The 21,010-nt window shown below is 35.7% G+C and overlaps 6 protein-coding genes across 9 annotated transcripts; 3 read left to right on the top strand and 3 right to left on the bottom strand.

The window, feature by feature from the left end:
* The first annotated feature begins 7 nt into the window (after nucleotides 1-7).
* On the top strand, nucleotides 8-2,120 carry LOC105267222 (enoyl-CoA delta isomerase 1, mitochondrial-like). 2 transcript variants are annotated; one of them, XM_011305913.1, is made up of 5 exons: nucleotides 8-101; nucleotides 669-783; nucleotides 856-1,127; nucleotides 1,339-1,517; nucleotides 1,658-2,120. In XM_011305913.1, exons 2-5 carry the CDS (start codon nucleotides 672-674, stop codon nucleotides 1,944-1,946), a joined length of 852 nt encoding a protein of 283 aa, XP_011304215.1. In that variant the 5' UTR covers nucleotides 8-101; nucleotides 669-671; the 3' UTR covers nucleotides 1,947-2,120. The 2 variants fall into 2 exon arrangements, with proteins under 2 accessions (XP_011304215.1, XP_011304216.1); XM_011305914.1 differs by lacking the exon at nucleotides 8-101 and having other exon boundaries at nucleotides 466-783.
* Nucleotides 2,121-2,142: 22 nt separating this feature from the next.
* Nucleotides 2,143-4,704, bottom strand: LOC105267223 (leucine-rich repeat-containing protein 48-like). The gene is made up of 7 exons (XM_011305915.1): nucleotides 4,538-4,704; nucleotides 4,037-4,320; nucleotides 3,786-3,958; nucleotides 3,567-3,724; nucleotides 3,250-3,442; nucleotides 2,515-3,078; nucleotides 2,143-2,312 (listed from the first exon to the last, which is right to left on the bottom strand). The coding sequence occupies exons 1-7, from the start codon at nucleotides 4,698-4,700 to the stop codon at nucleotides 2,165-2,167; spliced, it is 1,683 nt and encodes a 560-aa protein (XP_011304217.1). The 5' UTR covers nucleotides 4,701-4,704; the 3' UTR covers nucleotides 2,143-2,164.
* Nucleotides 4,705-4,933: 229 nt separating this feature from the next.
* Nucleotides 4,934-7,464, bottom strand: LOC105267221 (ubiquitin-conjugating enzyme E2 W). The gene is made up of 4 exons (XM_011305912.1): nucleotides 7,114-7,464; nucleotides 6,144-6,494; nucleotides 5,803-5,878; nucleotides 4,934-5,557 (listed from the first exon to the last, which is right to left on the bottom strand). The coding sequence occupies exons 1-4, from the start codon at nucleotides 7,132-7,134 to the stop codon at nucleotides 5,544-5,546; spliced, it is 462 nt and encodes a 153-aa protein (XP_011304214.1). The 5' UTR covers nucleotides 7,135-7,464; the 3' UTR covers nucleotides 4,934-5,543.
* A 111-nt stretch (nucleotides 7,465-7,575) lies between these two features.
* Arpc1 (Actin-related protein 2/3 complex, subunit 1A) lies at nucleotides 7,576-9,911 on the top strand. The gene is made up of 6 exons (XM_011305911.1): nucleotides 7,576-7,988; nucleotides 8,067-8,327; nucleotides 8,488-8,778; nucleotides 8,873-9,051; nucleotides 9,320-9,589; nucleotides 9,786-9,911. The coding sequence occupies exons 1-6, from the start codon at nucleotides 7,922-7,924 to the stop codon at nucleotides 9,822-9,824; spliced, it is 1,107 nt and encodes a 368-aa protein (XP_011304213.1). The 5' UTR covers nucleotides 7,576-7,921; the 3' UTR covers nucleotides 9,825-9,911.
* A 467-nt stretch (nucleotides 9,912-10,378) lies between these two features.
* Nucleotides 10,379-19,408, top strand: LOC105267219 (F-box/LRR-repeat protein 16). Of its 3 annotated transcripts, XM_011305910.1 has the most exons (9): nucleotides 11,075-11,139; nucleotides 11,521-11,541; nucleotides 11,619-11,722; nucleotides 14,112-14,479; nucleotides 14,913-15,206; nucleotides 15,660-15,951; nucleotides 16,194-16,389; nucleotides 17,288-17,436; nucleotides 17,715-19,408. In XM_011305910.1, exons 4-9 carry the CDS (start codon nucleotides 14,132-14,134, stop codon nucleotides 17,861-17,863), a joined length of 1,428 nt encoding a protein of 475 aa, XP_011304212.1. In that variant the 5' UTR covers nucleotides 11,075-11,139; nucleotides 11,521-11,541; nucleotides 11,619-11,722; nucleotides 14,112-14,131; the 3' UTR covers nucleotides 17,864-19,408. The 3 variants fall into 3 exon arrangements, with proteins under 3 accessions (XP_011304209.1, XP_011304211.1, XP_011304212.1); XM_011305909.1 differs by lacking the exon at nucleotides 11,521-11,541 and having other exon boundaries at nucleotides 11,070-11,139; XM_011305907.1 differs by lacking the exons at nucleotides 11,521-11,541; nucleotides 11,619-11,722 and having other exon boundaries at nucleotides 10,379-11,139.
* Nucleotides 19,409-19,567: 159 nt separating this feature from the next.
* Polr3H (RNA polymerase III subunit H) lies at nucleotides 19,568-21,003 on the bottom strand. Its single transcript, XM_011305906.1, has 5 exons — nucleotides 20,815-21,003; nucleotides 20,397-20,580; nucleotides 20,061-20,201; nucleotides 19,862-19,986; nucleotides 19,568-19,776 (listed from the first exon to the last, which is right to left on the bottom strand). Exons 1-5 carry the CDS (start codon nucleotides 20,923-20,925, stop codon nucleotides 19,723-19,725), a joined length of 615 nt encoding a protein of 204 aa, XP_011304208.1. The 5' UTR covers nucleotides 20,926-21,003; the 3' UTR covers nucleotides 19,568-19,722.
* Between the last annotated feature and the right edge of the window lie 7 nt (nucleotides 21,004-21,010).

Raw genomic sequence — 21,010 nt, 5'->3', positions numbered from 1 at the left:
GAGAAGTTCACTGCGCGTGCGCAAAAATCCTGTTTTTCTCCGAAGGTGCATCTGTTTGATCTGTTTACTTTATTGTTGGAGTCAGAGGACCAACTAATCAGGTGGGATTGATATCATTGTTATATTCAATTGAGACCTTTCGATTTTTTCATATTTCTTCAAATTTCTCGTTTTCCACAACGACAAATCATAAGTCGCATTTCTCTTCTCTGTTTTCATTCATGCCTGAAAATGTCAATGTAATTCTAAAATTATATCTCAATCATATATATGAAGACATTCTGTGTTATAATGTGAAATTCAATTGGTATTTATTACACCCGCATGTGATTTTTTATTGTTCATACTCTGAAATCATTTTTTCGAGTGATTTTGCAAAATTAGATGATAATCGATACACATTAAGAATGAACTTTGGACTCGCAATTACATTGACGAATTTATCTGTCATTTTTTCATTAATACTATTTTTATTCGGAGATCTAAAGTCGTCGTGAGATCAGCCTCTGAAGCCGAACGAAAAAGTTAACATTTCGTTTTCGTATTTTTATTATCATCTACGCGACGAACACTTGCGGAATCCATTGATTGATCACGATATTTTATTTTGAAGAATAATTCACCGACGAATCACACATAAAAACGATATATTTTTATTTAAACAATAGATAATGACTATTCCCCTGGTGCATAGAGCAGTGAAGCTGGTGGATCGGAGAATATTATCAAGATTGTATTCAACCAACAACAAATTGGTGGATGTCACTCAAAATGAGAAGACGGGTGAAGAAATTAATTAATAATGTAATTCACGAATTAACGATTAAATTTCAATTGTTCTTGTTTGGGGAGTAGGTGTAACTACGGTGTCGCTGAATCGACCGCCTGTAAATGGTTTGAACCTGGAGTTGTTGACTGCTTTGAAGGAATCACTTGTAGAAGTCCAGAAGAATGGGAGCAAAGGCCTCATCCTCACGTCATCCCTGCCAACGGTGTTCTCAGGTGGTCTTGATATCCTGGAAATGTACAAGCCAGACCTAAAGAGGTGCACTGAGTTCTGGACGACCTTGCAAGATACCTGGCTGATATTGCATGGTTTAGGATTGCCTGCAGTAGCTGCTATCAATGTAATGAGATATTATTCGTGAGAATATGTTTTATTCTTCAAAAAATTCGGTACAAATTAACAAAACGAATTATGCTTTGTTTGCTGTAAATTTGAGAACAAAAGAATTTTTATTTTTATCTGCCATTTTTGGGAGAATTACTGCGAAATTTGTGTGGCGAATTTATGGAGGAGGATTAATTGATTAATCAGAAGGATTATTGATTTCTTAGGGAGCAAGTCCTGCTGGAGGTTGTCTTCTAGCCATCAGCTGCGAATATCGAATTTTCGTGACCGGTAAACACACGATAGGTTTGAATGAAACGAAACTTGGAATTATTGCGCCTTTCTGGTTCCAAGAGCCGTACATCGCAGCCATCGGGGCGAGACGTGCAGAATTGGCCCTATTGAGGTAAAATTCGAAAAAAGAAACAATTCCAAAATTTATTCCAGGAATTTACTACAAAATATCTGCATAAGATGTGATGCAATTTTTTATTTGTCACTTGACATAGATTAATTAATGATTGTTCTCTCAAATTTAAAATATAGAGGGGAGCTGTTCACCCCGGAGAAGGCACTGGAATGCGGTCTTGTTGATGAATTAGCAAGCAGTAAAGAAGATGCCATTGCCAAGGCTGAACAGTACATTGCCTATTACGAAAAAATTCCTCTATCTGCAGTGGCAGCAACGAAAGCTATTTTCCGCGCTTCTGTAATAGAGAAATTGAAGAAGACTCGAGCAGAAGATACAGAACAGTTCATTGCTACAGTCCAAGCTCCAAACGTTCAAACTAGTTTAGACCTATACCTCCAAGCCCTCAAGAAGAAGTCTAAATAGCTTGTGATTATGGATTCATTCATAATCAGTGGTGATGGAAATTTCTTCGTTATACCTTCAGACATGAAATATTTTCGTACTTTCATATACAGTTGTTATTATTATATTACATTCTATTGTTATTTTTCGGAATTTTTTCAAAATAGGTACGAATAAAATCGCAGATCAATAGAACTCATGGTGATTTTTCCCTTTCAACGCAGAGATTCTGGATGATATTAATCGTCCAGAGCTGCTGCGACGTCAGCTTCTATATTTTTATCGATATTAATATTCATATCGAAGACATCTTCTAAGGATTCTCTTTGGAACTGAATAAAGTGAGAAATCTCTAGGATCCTGGAACGATGTCGACTATTCTCGTGCCTTGAAAAAAAAATCAAATTTCTTATTAATATCGACTCATCTCCTAATCTAGAAGAGATATCATAAATTTTTTTATGAGCATTTTTACAGAGTGAGATGACATATGCAAAATAGACTTAATAAAAAAAAGCGGTATCTCTTTCGTAAAAACTAGATTAAGTGGCAAATTGACCTATAATATTTTGTTAAACCCTGAACTTACGACTCCAGTTCATCGATCAAATCCTCGAGCCATGATTCTATGCGTTTGATCATTGTCTGCTCCTTAGAAGCGATGAGATTTAGACGCAATTCGTGAGAAGATACTAAATTTTCATTCAGAGACTCGGAATTTTCCAAGATTTCCCTGAAACCCTCGGGAATAACGGCCTCATCTGAATTCATGTTCGCGACGTACGAATTAATGATGCTATTAATATTTTTGCAGTAATCATCCTCAGTGTTTTTTATTTGGGAGAATGCCTCCTTCATGAAATCAGTGAATTCCGTAATTGCCTTGGACATGTTATTTTTGAAGGATTCTAGAACATCTTCCATCTGCTCGTGGAGGACAATCTCGTTGTACATCAATTTCGTCCACTTTGATGACATGAATTTGTTGAATTCCTCCGCAATTTTCTGCGTTTCTCTCAAGTCAATACTCAGAGAATCTTCTGGGACTTTCCCAGAGGATTCGCAATCGGCATCATTCGCGTCGTTAATGCTCGATTTCTTTTTTAAATCCTCTAGAATTTCATTCCGGCGTTCTTCTATCTCATCCATCAGTCTGGCATTAATCGATTCCATTTTTTTAATGCGAATTCATTAATTTATATTAGCCAGAGCATTAAATACTAAATAACCGCAAATTAATTCCTCAAATTCCATCTCAAGAGGAAATGGTAAATCACTTATTATGTGATAATTGTACAAAATAATTAGAAACAAAAAAAATCACCTTCTGGCAGTAAATTTCACTGAGTTCTGTTCATCCTCAATAGTTTTTCGGAATATCGCAAGTTCTTTCGATCTCTCAGCTTTTTTATTATTCCCGAATCTGTAGATTTCTCGGGATATCTCATTGATTTTTGTCGAATATTTCTCATAACTCTTTTCAGCGATCAAATGAACTTTCTTCAGAATGGAATTCTCTAGAAATAAAATTTTCAAGAAAGTGATCTTGAATTCAGAGCCGCGCAATTTACAATGAATAAATAAATAAACAACAATTTTTTTGATACAAAGTATGAAGATATTGAAATTTTTTCAGTATACCTTTATCTTTTTCGCACAAAAAATTCAAGAATTCATTTGCATCGAAATTCTCAACAAATGCCTCGAAGTCTTTTGCTTTTTTATCTTCCACCGCTTTGGTCTTGCTTTGCGAACGGTGAAGATTGGTTTCACTTTCCTCAGTTTTTGCAACAGAGAGTCTATAAATTGTCAATAATTTCAAGTAAAAAAGCAGAACGAATCCAGAATAAAAAATCTCACCGGTGAATCTCGCGGGATTTATTCCTCTGCTCTCCCGTAATCATTCGGTACGAGAAATAAACGAGTTGAGGGACGAAAGCGATAATATAATCTATAAAACCTTTCTGATACATGCAAGGGTTCCCTTGAATATTTAAACTACGGAGTTCTTTGAATTTCCTCAGGTACATCACCTAAAAATTCAGGGAATACTACAAACCGGAAATTATTTATTCAACGTAAATTTATTTAATTATTATAAAAACATTTACGTGATCCCAACTGTTAATTTTATTATTCGCCAAGCTGAGGATTTTCAAATTATCAAGACCATCGATGCCCTCGATATTCTGAATATCGTTTCCGGATAATATTAAAATTTCTAGATTAATCAGATGACTCAGCCCTTCCATAAGACTGATTCGATTAAATGAGAGATCAAGCTCTCGTAATTCGACGAGATCCTCCAATTTCTCGATCCTCTCAATGCAATTGTGAGATAATGTCAGTTTCCTGATGCTTTTCATCGGCCACAAATGCTCCAGACTAATAATATCTGCATGGAGATAAATTTATCCGAAATGTATCCTTACGTCATTCATTCATACAAAAATTGAAATGGAGAGTAAATAGTATGAATAATAATTCTTTTCGTAAAAATGGCCTAAAGTATTTTATCATTTTTAACAAGACAGATGTTTTAGTATGAAAGAATAAATTTGATTATTTCTTATTATTGCGAGGGATTACCGGGGATTGAATGGAGTACTTACTCAAAAATTCAATTCTCAGTTCTTTGACTTCTTCCAATTTAACCCCATCCTCACGGAATAGTCGCCCAGCCTCGCCCTTCGGTGCCTGTTGAATCGCCAATTCCTCCAGTAGTTTGTAATTAATAATTCCATATTTTAAACTCTCAGTCTCCTGTTCTTCCATCACGATTTTTTCATCGTGGAGATTTAAAATCAACGCGGTTGCTAGGCAACTGGTTGGCAAGTCCCGTGAGACCGAGAAATTTGATTTTTTTACTTCTAAAAAGAGAATTCCATTGAATTTCCCTTGATTTTTCACTTTTACTAGCTGAAAATGTCAATTAATTGGACTAGGTACAATTTATATTTTTAAAAATCCACAAAATGCACCACCTGTATAAATGAGAAAACTCCATATAAAATATTTCAGTTACTTTATTTTTCAGCTCATCAGCCAGTGAACATGTAATTGCAACATTAATCGATTTTTAAATTTTTTTTTCATATCTGTCTCTAAATCGCATTGTGCAGTATATTTCGACTCGAGAGTCATAAATGAACTGAAAAAAAAAACGGTTCATTACTATGTTTACTCCCCATTTTTAATAATTTGTTATCTAATGACGAGAGATCTGATTCAGCCGTTTAATATAATTCGCGTAATATTGGCAAACGTCCATTAGCCTCTCGATTTGTCTTTGCTCAGCTCTTGTCATAGAATTCTCACAAATCCCTTCCCAATCAATTAAAATTCGTAATTCTTCACAACTTTGCTTATAATTCTGAAGTTCTTTTCGTTCACTATTATAATTTCTCTTAGTAGTTCGATTAGTGGTTTTAATAGTTCAGCCCTTCAGCCATCCGCTCAATTTTTTTACTTAACTCTCTACGGCGATGATATAAGTTGTAATATGCACACAAAGAAAAGGAAAAATTAACTAATTCAATGTTTTATCTCGATATCATTCGGAATTGTGTGCAATTGAAGAATTTTTATGGGTGTTCACTGCGGCACGTCTACCCTGATTTAAACACTATCATCTGTAAATACAAAAAAACGTGTTAATATTTGATATTAATGAATTGACATTTTAACGCTCTTCTTCGTTTTATGACTACGAAACGTACAGCGCATGAGGAAAATTGTCAGTTTATTGCTTATTTGCTTTTAGAACCAAAATTAAAATAAAAAATTTTTATTAACCGTCCGATATTCTCATTTATTTGAGATACAATTACAGAATTAGTGGAAGAGTATTCCATATATTTCTGAGATTTACACTCACCGTGATACCACCATTTTGTCTTCTTTGGATTTTTATTACAAGTTTTAACGTAGAACGAATTATCAGGAGGTCTCTTCTGCAAGATAACATAATCATCAAATTAAACACAATATCTGCAGAAAATTAATTACTACTAATGATAATAATAATTAAAATAAATAAAAATAATAAATAATTAATAATACTAATTAATGATAATAATTAATCATATTTCCAGCGTTATATTTTTTCCATAGTTTTTAATTTGATAGTTGGATAGATATTTAAACGAGAAAATTTTTTAATTTCATCGGCAATTGATTTATAATGCAGAAAAAATCAACTTGAAATAATGAAATTACCTTTTCCTTGCACGAGCTCAGCATGGAGACGATGCTGAGACACACACTCTGCACTGAGAGTGCTGGTGACCAATCGTCAGTCAATATCGATAGACATATGTGACCATTACTATATACGTGAGGATGAATGGGAATGTTACCACCGATGAACGTCACTTCTGGTGAATCGAACGGATACTTGGAGCTGAATTTGAATTGTAATTGAAATCTCTCTCCCTCGTAGAGTGTGCCCTTGGCCCCTTCCATGTGAACGATCCATTGTGTCAAGTTCTGTCCGACCAAGTCCTCATCAACCTGGACACCCTCAGGCGGCTCACGTATGAGGGCCATCAACTCCTTTTGGAGTCGGCGCTGAATGGAGTGAAAATAAATCCTTCATGATCATCACAAATAAATTGAAACAAGAACGAAAAATTTTATTCACCAGAAGAGGATGGATAGAATTAAAGAGTCCAACAGATCGTCGAAAATATTTCATAAAGCAGGGGAGATAACGACATCGTCGTCAGGACCTTTTTTAGAGATCTAACTGAGATCTCCGAAAAAGATTTTAACGAAATTTTCACTATTACCCTCGGTTTTCCAGATATTCTCGAAGGAGCCTTTTCTACCACTTTTCTATTTAATTTTCATGAAAAATTCCAAATTCTCCTAGGTACCAACAGTTATTAAAAAAATCTTTAGATGACTAATGCCTACGTCAGCCTGGAGAAATAATCCGAGATCGTCCTGGAGCCTCCTCTGGAAATAACTTGAAAGACGCTCCAAAAATTGAATTTGAATTTCCATAATCCATTGAGCAGAATTTGATAACGAAACTAATAATAAAAAACCGACAAAGCAAAGAGTTCTGACGCATCAAAACAAAAAAAGATGGTATTCATCGAAAAGCTGGAGCCAATGGCGTCAACGAAAAAACCATAAAAATCACATATGACACCTGATAAAAATGTAAAAAAAACTGACTCACCTCCGACGGGGACAGTGCCATTGTCGTTAGATGTGTGCACCCTGCAGAACATAACCATGTCTCATCTCGACGACCTATTAAAATCCCCTGTCTCCCCTTTTGACAAAACAAAATACAACAGATCACAGCTCCCAACTCTTCCAGACGTTCCCCCGAATCTAGTTGTCAAGCCGGCCAGTCCTCAATAACACCAGTAAAAAAATCCTCCAAAGCCCCAAATTCCCAATAATCAATGGGTCAAGCACTCACTCCTCTGAATCACGCAATTAAAAACAAAGAAAAACAGCATGAAAAATGATTTTACAAGGAGGACCTGACAAATGTCATGTCGTCAGCGACATAGAAGAGGGTAAAAGCGAATCCTCTTTGACTGGTGCAGTGACTTTCGGGTATTTCTCCGCAGAATTCAGTGCTACCAATTCTCAGGATTGCAGTTTGAGAAGTGAAAAAAAAAAACCATCTCGATTGTCACTTGGGGGCCCCGTGTATTCCTAACCCCTCGTAGTCGAGATTTTCCTCGAAAAACTGTCATCCAGGCCTCAAAACTGAAAAAACGAAAAAAAAACAGTGGATTGATAAGGAGATTGTCTTACTCGGCTGGATAATTCGTGTAGACTGACCAGAGTCCACGAATTTCCAGTTGTTCCAGGAATATATTTAAGGTTCATCAGTTTTTGGAGCACATTAGACCGCACCCAAGAGATTTCCTGCCTTTTTTCTCCTGCTGATTCATCAAGAGTCACTTACTCGAATTCATTTCATCTGTGACGATTGCTTCCTTGAATTTTAAGTTTATACCTCAGGAATTATGACTGAAGTGCATAATTTTGGGCTTGATATTATCACCTGTCATGCGTGGAACAAGGACAGGACAGGTTTGGATTTTATTATTGAGAATTTGCTCTGGTGAATTGTCCTGAGGTTTTTGTGATTGTTTTGTCAAATTTTTGCAGAAGTTGCTGTTTGTCCGAATAGCAATCAGGTGCATGTGTACAAAAGATCGAGTGCTGGGTGGAAACAGACGGAGGTACTTGAGGCTCATGATATGAATGTCATGTGCCTCGATTGGGCACCCAAGACTAATAGGATTGTTACCTGTGGGGCTGATAAAAATGCTTATGTCTGGAATCAGGATGACAAGGGCAAGTGGATCCCTGCGTGGGTCGTCCTGAGGATGACTAGAGCTGCTGTGTGCGTCAAATGGTCACCACTAGGTATTTATTATTCATTTCTTCAACATCCCACTCCCTCTCAGGCTTAATTATTATTTGGGGAATGATAAAAAGAAAACAATTGTTATTCATATAATTCTATATTTTATAATTGTAATCTTTGAAAAGGGAAAATTTGACATGAAATATATTTTTCTCACAGAGAACAAATTTGCTGTGGGCTCGGGTGACAGGATGATCTCAGTCAGTTACTTCGTGTCAGAGAACAACTGGTGGTTGTCCAAGCACATCAAAAGACCAATCAGATCCACTGTAACAGCCATTGATTGGCATCCTGATAATAAAGTGCTGGTGGCAGGTTCTTCGGACTATAAAGTTCGAGTTTTTGGTGCTTACGTTAAAGATATGGAGGACGCACCTGGCTCTGGGCCTTGGGGAGCCACGTCCACCCTGGGTACTTTGTTGGCTGAATTTCCAAATTCCACCAATGGAGGTAATTGTCCTATGATCTATTAAGTTGGGTGGGATTTAATAGAGTATGAGATTTTTTAGAAATCTTATTGCACGATTATTTCAATTTTTTTCAGGTGGTTGGGTCCACTCGGTTGTATTTAGCCCATGTGGGAACAAAATCTGCTGGGTCGCACACAATTCCTCGATTTGCGTCGCTGACGCCACCAAGGGAAATGCTGTTATGAGACTTTATACCGAACACTTACCCTTTTTAAGTTGCGTTTGGGTTGGGCCCAATTCGATAATTGCTGCTGTAAGTGCAACATAAAGACCCAATAATTCCGATTAACCTGAACTCCACCTGTTCCCCACTTTCCCATTCTTTGAATAATTTCTCCGATTCTACGCGAGAAAATTTTCTGTAAAGACCTCGTTCGTACTTTTCATTCCCGGTACGAGAAAAGTCTTTATAAAAATTTTGGTGGTTCTCTTAGATGATTCCTTGCAAATTTATCTATTAGCTGAATCGAATTCTTGTTGTTAATGGATTATTTGTTTGAATGATTATTATTGTACTGCAGGGTCACAGTTGCATGCCGATGTTGTACTCACTCGACGCAAACGGTCAATTACACTTCGTATCGAAGTTGGATAATTCGCAGAAGAAAGAAGAGGCTGGAATTTCAGCGATGAGGAAATTCCAGTCGCTGGATCGACAAGCGAGAACTGAAAATAATGATAGGGCACTCGCTAGTATTCACCAGAATACGATTAATTGCGTGAGAAGAGTGTCGAATAGTGAATTCAGCACCAGTGGACTCGATGGTCAACTCGTTGTTTGGGATTTAAAGGTGATTAAATAATTTTCCTTGAGAACATATGAAATTTCATGAAGACTATAAAATATTTTATTGTGGCAATCTAGCAAATTATCCGCTGATAATTAAATAAATTAATATCCTGTCACAAAAAGTCTGAATTCTGTGATTAGACGTTTATCAATTATTTCGAGGTCAATTGACAATTTTTCTGATCTTCTTGTTTCAGGCCTTGGAGAATTCCATGAGTGGTCTCAAGATCGTCTAAACTCGTTGATTCTTTTTAAATATCTTAATAAAAACAAAAAGTACATCGACACGATAATGTAAAAATGAAACAAGATAAAACACATGTTGCAGAAATAAAGAAAATTAAGAAACAGACGTACCGCATGATGTGGAAATTTATTACAATTAACTCTAGGGTCATTGCACCTGCAAATTAAATTTTTCAATAATTTTATTCAAAAAATTCCCCAACAACGCGTTATTTTTTCCTCTATGGAGATATCTTCAATTTTTAAATAACATCAATCTGTGTCTTTTAATTTTTATTTATTATCAGGAGTATCCGATTATTTTTTAATTTCCATTATTGATGAAATACTCAATTTAATATTTTTGGGGAATTAAATCCAAAATAGAAATTATGTTGAATGCAATTTGTTGATTAATTATCACAAATAATTCCAAAAAACTCAAAGTAAGCGGTAAAGACTGGAGTACAAGCGCGTGCGCTGTACCAGAGGTTGATGCAAGTGGTGGGGCTTTGGATATGCACCGGGTACATTGAGTATCGATTCAGTTTGAGACAAACCACCCCCGACGCGGTTTTTCCCGTGGCGAAGCTCAAAAGTGCCGCGTTGTATAGTTTTCCATTGGAAAATCCCGGAAGCAACTGCAACATCGCTCCCCCGGGAAATTCCAATCCCCGAAACCCGTCAATAATTCCCGAGAAAAATTTTCAAGTCCACCAAAATCATCGAGATCACGAGTCAAATCAATTTGTGTAGTTTCATCGAGAGTAAATAAACTACCACCCCCTTGTGTCGTTCTTGCGGCCACTCCGGCAGTATTGATTTACCCTTCCCCTCAACAATTGCCACTAAAGTGTCTTATTTCCCTTTTCATACCGACTTATCAACATTTTCCCAACTACCCCTATTTTTTAAACAACACGTGAACAACTGAACAATTAAAACTGGAATTAATTGCTTGGATTTTAAAATAGCGCCCGATACGAGAGAATTTTTGAATCAATCAGTTGCATTGCTATTGTTTTGGTTATTTCCATTGTTAATTAAACATTGGAAATTTTTATTGAATTATTGTTGAAGTTGAGTGAATCGTCTGCTCCAATATGCGGAGAAATCACTGCGCAAGGGGTATCTCACGCTTTTCTTGACTAAAGAGGATAAACAGTTTTTCTTTTTTTTATAAGTGGAACCACTCGGTTTAGGGGTTGTTGTAATTGAAGTGAAGTAAAATGTCGTCGATATCGGCTCAGGGGGTTGTTGAGAGGGCGAGTGCCGAGTTGACGAAGAGGATCAACGGATTGGGTCTTCGAGCATCAAAGCATCATGGTATGACCCTTATCCATTTTTTTATCCAACATCTCAACAAGAAGGCATTGTTCTAAATTTTTCACTGAATTCCCTTAATTTCCTCGGAAATTTATAAAAAGCCCTTTCCAACTTCTAAGGATTTCTCGAGTCAATCCCTTGCGAATTTCTTTACGAATTCCGGATCAATTATCCGGGGAAAATGAAGGGAAGCTGATGGAAATTCTCGGAGATCTATCCAGATTTCCCGGAAAATTCAGTAAAAATTTATACTCAGTGCGGTAGAGAAGATTTTATGAACTAGTGGAATGATTTCTTCAGTTTTTTATATTTTTTATTTTGTCTAGCTAATTGATTTCTTATGTAGTAAATATTTTCTCCATTCTTTCTTTTTCCATGCAGCGTATTTGTGTACTGAGAAATGTATGTGCAGCTACTGGGATCAACGAGCTAGTCCCTTCTTATTTTAATTATCATTTAATAGTTTACTTATTTTCAAGTAATTGTCGTCGATTAGAGTGACAACGCTATTCGAACTGCAACGGAATCGATAACGCCAACACTTTTTGAGTGAATTATTTTGGCAACCTTGAGGGGTTTTTAAGTATGTGTCAACTGATTTTTGGGGATTTAGGGGTTGTTTTTAATTATTTATTTATATTGCAACTAATCCTCGAAGGCGTCTTAGAATTTAACAACTCAAATTGAGAGGAAATTCTATATTTTAATTCGATGGATTGAGAAAATTTTTCGAAAAATAGTTGATCACGAAATATAATAATAATGAGAATATTTATGATAATGGGAATACGGAGGATGTATTGATTATAATGGTAGGGGGGATTCAATATTTGGGAAGAAAAAATAAACAATTTTGTAGCGAAATTTGAGTTGCTAATTTCTATGTTTCTTTAGAAGTTATATTGTCGATATCTTCTAATTTTTCAAGTCATTTGCAAATGCTGAGGAAACGTTTATAATATATATACGTATATAATATATTATATATATAATTGATATAATTGAAATGAGAAAATATATTGTTTTCAAGTTTTATTATTATTTAATACATCACGAAATTTCGTCACTCAGGCAGAATTTTTCTCACATAAAATAAGATATAATCCAGAAATCATAACGGAAATATAGTTTTTTACTAGAATTATAACTGAAATATATCTGCGGAGATATATCCAAAATATATCTGGGATGAAGGATTTCTCGCGGAAATGTACACGACATATATCCAGATATAATTGCCATATATTTCTGGATATATATCTTTACCATATCATCCATATAGTAAACTCTAGAAAAATAGACAAAATTCTTTCAAGAATAAAAATAAATACAAATAAAAATTCGTGAGTCATAGAATAATGATAAAATGAAAAAACGGAATATTTTTGATAAACGTCAATTATCCAATCGTTAATTTTCCAGAAGTTAACAGAACAAACATAAAGAATGGGAAGATATTGGCAATACAAATGGCTTTTCAAATTAATTATCTGATTCTATCTCGTTCCATGAAGCAAGGCGTGTACCAATGCTTGTTCGAGTGATGCAAACTCTTTCTCTCCCTGGAACTTTGCCAGGGTTCCTACGAAATCCCCTTTCGTTGGGATTAATCATCGGTTGCATAATTTCATTCACTTCTCAATCCGTCCAGAGCAATGGGAAATGTCCATCAGCATCTGTTTGTTGCAATTGTTGGAACGAGCCTGAGTCAGGACTACCAAGCTTATTTATTTTATTTTCACAAACGCACAGGCTTTACCTCAGTGTAATCACACGATTAATTGTCTAATCAGTTTTTGATATGTACACGTCACCATTCGCATGATCTCGACACTTTTCATATATTCAATTAAGCAAAAGGGAAAGTGGAAAAAATATTTTCGTACAGACAAAATATTTTTCTTCATTTTCAAGAATAATTTGTGTTTCACTCAAGTCTCGGAGAAATTGAAAAATTGACACATTAATAAAAATTGATGATTATCATCTCCTGGAAAAATCACAGAACACTTTTTTAATTAGTGATACAAATTTGTATAATGTTTTCCAAAATTGTGGGGAAAGATATTGTTTTGTTTCGAATAAATAAATAAATGATTGCCAGAATGAAATTAATTGTTCATTTTTTATATTTATACACAACCGCCATATCTGAATTTTCAATTATGTTATTTTAAATTCTATTCGCGATAATGTTCGTCATTGCATTTATCTCAAAAATTCAAGAGGAATTGGTGTTCTATTTTCCTGAACCGAGATTCTTAAATTGATTGTGAAATGAGACAGCATTGAATTGAATTTTTAATAGATTGGGATCTCAGAGCGCAAGTTGTGTAAAATTCCATGATTTTCAATTGCATAATTTAACATATGCGCCTGAAAATAGAAATTTCCTTGAACTCCACAAATTCCCTGATCTATAAGTAACAAAAATCCTGAAAATTTAAACAAATTATTCCACAGGTGTCGATACACAAAAATTAACAATATCTTTCCAAAAATATATCTTAAAAAAAAAGAATATCCACAATAAAATAATAATTATAATAATTTCCCAGTAATTCTCACTGGATAAAAGGAAATATTTTCCACACATAAAAATGTCCTTCAAGATCCGGAATTAATGTGTAAATTTATGACTCCCGCATTTCCAGCGATCTGAATTAATGAATAAACTGAATAATTCACGATGAAGCGAAATTTCCCATGAAAAAAAAAATGGAATTCCCACAACAAATCGTGGCGATAATACCCGGTGAATTTTATCGCTGAAGTGCTGAACAAATTTGCAGATATTCCGAGTGTTCTGACAACAAAACGCAAAAAATGTGCATAAGAAAAATAAAAAGAAAAAAAATCCAGGCGCGGTATCGATTTTTCCGGGTGCACGAGTGAGAGGAGAAAGTTAAAAAAAAAAGAACTTTCTCCCTTTATTATTCACAATTAATCAACTGAGGCTTGTGTAATTGCAGGGGGTGGTAAAGCCAGCGTAATGGAACGCGTGACAAACGTGTTCTGCGGGGGTGGTGGTGGTGGTGGTGTTGCATATACCAATCTTGCAAGTACCAACAACTCCAACATGACACCAGAGAAGCCAAGCAGAAGTGCCCCCTTGCCCGTTAATAATCCAGTTAATATTGCTAACAACAAGGGTCTGTGTAACAATAGCGCTGTCAGGGGGAGAATATCGAGAAATCGCTCGAAACACGTACCTCTTGCCAGTGGAGGCACTGGTGGATACCTTCCCCCAACATCCTGGGAGCAACTCATACTCGATGATCATTTCTTGAGCCGATTTTTCCTCTATTTCAACGCCACCGAGAGACGAGTACTCGCTCAGGTACCATATATCAGTTCACACCCATTTTTCACCCCAATTTCGACATTCTCTCATTTACCTGACAAATCTACTCTGCGATTGACCCAAAAAAATAATTAGTCAATTACGATTTTTAACAGTCATTTCATTCCGGGAAAATAATGAATTCCAGTTTCGAAACCGTTTGGATATTCCAGAGAATAAAAAAGTCAAAAAGAAAAAGCAGTCTCCCTTGAATTTCCACTGCAATTCCATAAAAAAATTTGAGAACAGAATTTTTTTTTTTCGCGTTCTACTGAAAAGTGAATGGAATACCCTGGGGCTGTGACTTTGAAATAATTTTTCAGCTTGAAGAGGACTTTTTTCTAAAATCATTCGAGTCTTTTGATGTTGAATTATGGGGGATAGTTCAAAGAGAATATTTTTTCCTCAATGATTAAAATTCTATCCTCAGGTTTGCACTCGGTGGCGAGACGTTTTATATGCGCGACCGCGATTCTGGTCTGGTCTGGTGCCTGTGGTGAGGTGCAGGGAGGTCAGGGCGATGCCTTCTGGATCAAGAACAAAGCTCTATGCTTCATTAGTCAGACGTGGCTTTCATTCTCTGGTGTTACTCGGGGCAGCCGATGAGGATATACCCGAATTAACCCACAGCTTTCCCATGGCACAGAGGCACGTGCATTCGTTATCACTTCGATGCTGTTCCGTCACTGATAGAGGACTCGAGGCACTTCTCGATCATTTACAGGTAACTGATAAAATTCCTGCAGCTTTCAAGCCGATAAACAAAATAAAAATGTATTTTTTAGTCTCATGGTTTTCATACGTTACCGATTTTCATAAAAAAATTGCCTATTAAAAAATTGAATTTTTAAACGGACGTCTTGATAAAAAGTTCAGAATTTATTATTCGTTTTTAAACGAAATAAATAAATGAATAATAAATGTATATTCATATAAATAATATATTTTAGGAATTCTTGTTTGCAAATCATTGAATTAACAAGAAATTATCAGAATTCAGGGAAAAAATTGAAAACCCATGATTTTTTTTGAATTCGCAATGGCTTTATAAAAATGAATTAAATATGTAAATTAAACAAATCAACAATTGTTCCTATTATGTTGAATTTTGTGGTGGACTTTTGGCATTATTTATTCTTCTGATAGGGGAATATTGTTTTGAATCTCTGGATTGCAGGCATTATTCGAATTAGAGCTGGCAGGATGCAATGAAATAACGGAGGCAGGTCTGTGGGCCTGTTTGACCCCTCGAATAGTCTCACTATCTCTATCAGACTGTATAAACGTAGCTGACGAGGCTGTGGGTGCTGTAGCCCAATTGCTACCGAGTCTATACGAATTTTCCCTTCAAGCCTATCACGTCACCGACGCAGCACTGGGTTACTTCAGTGCCAAACAGAGCAGCTCCCTGAGCATCCTGAGACTCCAGTCCTGCTGGGAATTGACTAATCACGGTGTCGTCAATATAGGTGAGTCCTTTCCTCCTTCTGCTTTTATTTTCTCCCTATCATTTTTATTCTCTCGCCAAGTGAAGATTGATGGGACAAATTTAGAGGGCTTTATTTAGCTGATTTTACATACGTCAGCGCCTTCGTCTCAGGTTCTAAGAGCTGGGGACAATGGCCTGACATTTATTTATACGGAAAAGATTCAATTGATTCTATATTCTCATAATCTTCAAATATTTAATGTTGAGTTATTTCGTTTGCAGTTCATTCTCTACCTAATTTGACTGTTCTGTCGCTGTCGGGGTGCAGTAAAGTTACTGACGACGGGGTGGAATTAATTGCTGAGAATTTACCGAGACTGCGATCACTTGATTTGAGCTGGTGCTCCAGAATCACGGATTCTGCACTGGAGAATATCGCGTGCGATCTCAATCAATTGGAGGAACTTATACTTGACAGGTAATTGTCTGGAGCTTTGAGGATTATAGATTTATTGTTCATTTTCTGAGGATGAAGTGGAGTTAGTTATTAGGGTCTTCCCATTTTTCAAATTTTCTTATGCATTTCTGACAAATTTGTTGATTGGAAAAATTGAAGGGAAAAATTTTCCGAAAAATTGAAAAATGAGAAGATATCGATAACTCCTTGATGAAAGTGTCGCAATGCTGTTATTTAAAGATATTGAGGGAGCAGTGGGGAAAAAGTGAGTTATCGCTTGACTCCATCAAGTGCCATCAACTTTTATTGTGAAATTCCCGTCAAATGTAATAGCCCGTCGCGTTAAATCCAAGCATTTGGCTGGTTCCGAGAGTCCGACGTTGTAAAATATTGCGGTCTTCATCTCACATTTAAAGTTTTGGCATATTTGTGGAATCTGCGTGTCAGTGGGTGACGATAAATCCTTATGACGCAGAATTAGCACAGGCAGATTAATTTAACCGGTCGCACCGCATTTTCCGGTGTCAAGTGCCGGTTTTCGTTGCAAACCGTAAAAAATTCGTAATCAATCTCTCCTAATTTTTATCTATTAACATTTTTTCCAGTAAAAAATTATTCTACTGAATATCAGAATACATTTTATTGCAAATTTTTTGTTAGTGCAGAAAAGAGAGTTTAAGGCGGATTCTTGGAAACAGATTTTTGTCTTTTATCAGTGATTGCACAAGCCTAGAAATTCACCCAAAAATGTCTAGACTGCATCGTGGATTCTTTGCCATTTGAAACTCTGCCATAAAATCAGCTCGAGTGCTGACGTTGAATGCTTTCGACGTTTCCTTTTCTCATACATTTGCCCTTTCGAGACTAGAGTTTACTACTCTGGCAATTCGTCAATACTGGAATTTACCATTTTTCAAAGGTGTGTCCATGTGACGGATATAGGAGTTGGGTACATATCGACCATGAGCTCTCTGAATGCATTGTTCCTGAGGTGGTGCTCACAATTGAGAGACTTTGGACTTCAGCACTTATGCGGCATGAGAGCATTACTCGTTCTCTCAGTTGCGGGTGAGAATATCAAGAATTTCCCCAATTAATTTAATAAAGAATACAAAAAAATACGAAATTTTAAAGTCATTCAAGTTAATTATTGAATTTTTATTTGGCTTTATTCTAATTATAACAAATATAATGGAGAACTACAAAAACTACAAATTTCTTAAGGATTCAAACTTCACATTTTCTTTCAATTTTTCTGGAAAATTACGAATCATGAGATTGACGTGAAAAAACATAATTGTTGTCAATTAAACAATTAACAAGGGAATTTGTAAAAAATATTCCAGGCTGTCCATTACTCACAAGCAGTGGCCTCTCCAGTCTCATCCAACTCCGTCATCTCCAAGAGCTCGAATTAACAAATTGTCCAGGCACATCACGTGAACTATTCGACTACCTGCGTGAGCACTTGCCACGCTGTCTGATAATTGAGTAAGAGAATTAAAAATTGAAAAATGCTCAGGAAGAATTTTCAATAAAATAGGAGAAAATCAATTCTAAGCCAAATGCATCGTTCGTTTAACTTTAAGTTTCGATAACTGACGAAAGATATTATTCAGCCGGGATACACTTGTTAAATAAAAATGGTGATTCGATTTTTAGTAACTAGGCAATTTTTAATACACGCTGTCCCACTTTATACGATGAAACTGTTAAATACCTATTGAGTTGTCTACGTCCAAGAGTTCATCGGTTGCATTTTGTGGTGAATATTTTGGAATTCTGGGGAGTTAAATTGCTTTATCATAAATAAATGAAGAGGACATAGGTAAAAAATAGTGGTAGTGAAAGAGGACAGCATTGTTAACGCTCCGTAGAGTGCACTCGTTGATATTCGCGGAGAACCCTTGGCGTAGAAACTTTATGAAATACCCTGAAGCCTCTCGACCATCGTGAAAATGGGTCGGTTGGCTTTATTTGTGAAATAGTTTTTCCTCAAAGTTTTTCCCTCACTCTTATTATCAAATCCAAAACACAGAACTGCAGCATTTCGCCATTAAATGGAATGAAAAAAACTTTTCATTTGCACGATTGTGAGATTTATTCTTTGCTGTCCCTAGGTATACACGAAAAATATACGAATGATTATTAAAGTCAACTGCACTTCCATTTAGTGACGAAATTACGGGATTATGTAATAATCAAGGCATTAGGGAGAGGATTAATATTTAATGAATTATGAAAATCCACATTGTGAGACACAAGGCACGCCAGTTAGGACTGTGATAAATTTATATTGTGTATCTCTCTTCATTTTTTAATTATCATGTATTTAGTGGTTGAACGTTTCGGCGGCTTCAGATGTCTGCTTTGCTCGTTGAAGAGTTGGAGACACTTTAAAGGAATAATCTTACGATAGTTTTGGATGCTAGTCAAGTTCTAGGGGTGAATTCAAATTAAAAGACGTGTGCGAGTGTGTGAAAACATTCCAAGAAGTGGCTGAATCATCGGGGGAATTTAGTACTTAGATCCTTATGTTCAATGTCACCCGACAATACGTAAATTCGAATTCAATTCAATGAGACTAATTTTTCATAATTCGAGGGGATTTTTTTTCGTGGGTAATCGTGAAATATTCGTAAGTTTTTAAATGTAATTTTGATGTTTTGTCCAGTGGAGGGAATTTATTGGAATAGTAAGTGTTTTAATGACATATTCTGTTCGATTATGATTTTGTCGAGGCGATTGGGAAAATTCTAAGGAAATGTCTCGCCAATGGTTTTTCGAAGAGAATGAAAATTGCGGAAATTATGAGGGATTTGTCAATGACGTGGAGAATCAATCGATAAATGTTAACTAATTATCATTAGTTAGAAATACGAATATTCGTCTGATTTGGGGTGTTTTTGAGTACAAAAAACGCATGCGAGTGGACAATTTGTCAGAAAAAATTTGGAAAGTGAAAGAAATTAATGACAAGATGATGAAATCGACATTTAGATATCACATAGTTCAAACGAGATAAAATTTTTACATAACTGGATAATAATTCATGAGAACTACAAACAATATGAGTAATAAAAGTTGTTGCGTATTATCCTCGTATGCTCTGTGAGCTCGACAGAGGTGTTTGTATATATTGTACAAATAACAATGCGACACATTTAATCAAAAGGCAGAAATAAAGATTACCACATCACATATTTAATAATATTTAATGAACTCACAGTGTTTTGTGGCCCTATGGGCTAGGGCGAATAAAACGAAAGTTGTCGATAACTGATATTTATTTAATTGTCATCACCTTTTTTTTATTTTCTCATTTTTATCGAAACATTTTTTGTGCATTCAATTTCAGCTATTCTCCCACCAGGAGATCAGACCCAAGCCAGCTTCATCGATGGCTGCCTGAACACGAGATAATTCAAATTAATCACAGGAGTAAAATAATGAATAGATGATTCAAATTCAAATCTCTGTTTTATAAAATTACCCCTAAAGTGTAAGGTGAGATAGTCTTGTTTTCTGAAGTCTCTGGAGTTTCTCCAGCTCCTGTGGGCGCTGAAGGCAGAATCTCAACGAATTCCTCCTTAACAACTCGAAATCTGATAATTTCGTCTTGAAGGAAAAACAAGTACTTGAATTGTAGGGATCAGGAAATTGTAAAATTTAGGACTAGGAATTTCACTCACTTGCATCCATGAAAAGGTCATGTCTTTGCCCATCTCCAGTGTCGTATTCCCAAACCCAGGCCTGCTCTGTTTCATCGAACCTTGAGGGATACTGCAACTTGTGGGGAGGGATTATGATGTCCTCGAAAAACCCGAGGGTAACTGCAAACATTGATGACAATTTTTTTGAAAATTCTCAATAAAAAACTGAAAAATGGTCAATTTTGAATGAAAAATGGGAATAAATTTCATTTCAAGCCTCATTCCTTCATTTCAAATGAATCATTTTTTTTATTTGGAAAATGCAATTATTCAATTATTCTCAGGGATAATTGTGGAATATTGAAGGTGCATTACCGTGTACCCCGTCTGGGCTGCAGCTTCTTATTTTCCCAATGAGTATTTCTTCCATAAATGGTCTGAAGACAATAAACCTAAAGGATACTTTAGTATGAGATGAGCCATCACCAGGGAAAATAAAGGATTCCTCTATTTTTAAAATGTCGTGAAGTGCTATACATAATCCTACGTTCAAATACACCTGGAATAAATAAGATAAAATTATAAAAATTAATTAACCAGTCCGTGATAGATTACCATGAAAATAACAAAGTGAATTAAAGTGAATTAAGCAAATAGTACTCCAAATTCAATTGGGTCTCTAAGAAATTACTGATTCATTCAGCCAGTAAACAATTAAAATTGCCAGATGAATGTTGTTCCTCTAACCTTTCTCGAAAGCAGCAAGAAGAGAATGAATTAATAAATTAATTACCTTATTCGCAAGTTTACGATTCAATTCATCGGCGATGGCATCATTGAATTTTCTCTTGAATTTCCACGGTGGAATCTTAACTACGTCTTTCAATTCTGTTAAAACAAACATTTGTTTATTAGATTTATGATGATGTATTAACCTTAAATTGAAAGTTTAAAATCACACGCGTTATATTTGTCCAATTGATTGGGCA

Source organism: Fopius arisanus, unplaced genomic scaffold, assembly GCF_000806365.1.
Source record: "Fopius arisanus strain USDA-PBARC FA_bdor unplaced genomic scaffold, ASM80636v1 scaffold00045, whole genome shotgun sequence".
Classification (NCBI taxonomy): domain Eukaryota; kingdom Metazoa; phylum Arthropoda; class Insecta; order Hymenoptera; family Braconidae; genus Fopius; species Fopius arisanus.
The sequence above is the reverse complement of the archived record's forward strand: the minus strand, read 5'-3'. Positions and strand labels throughout refer to the sequence as shown.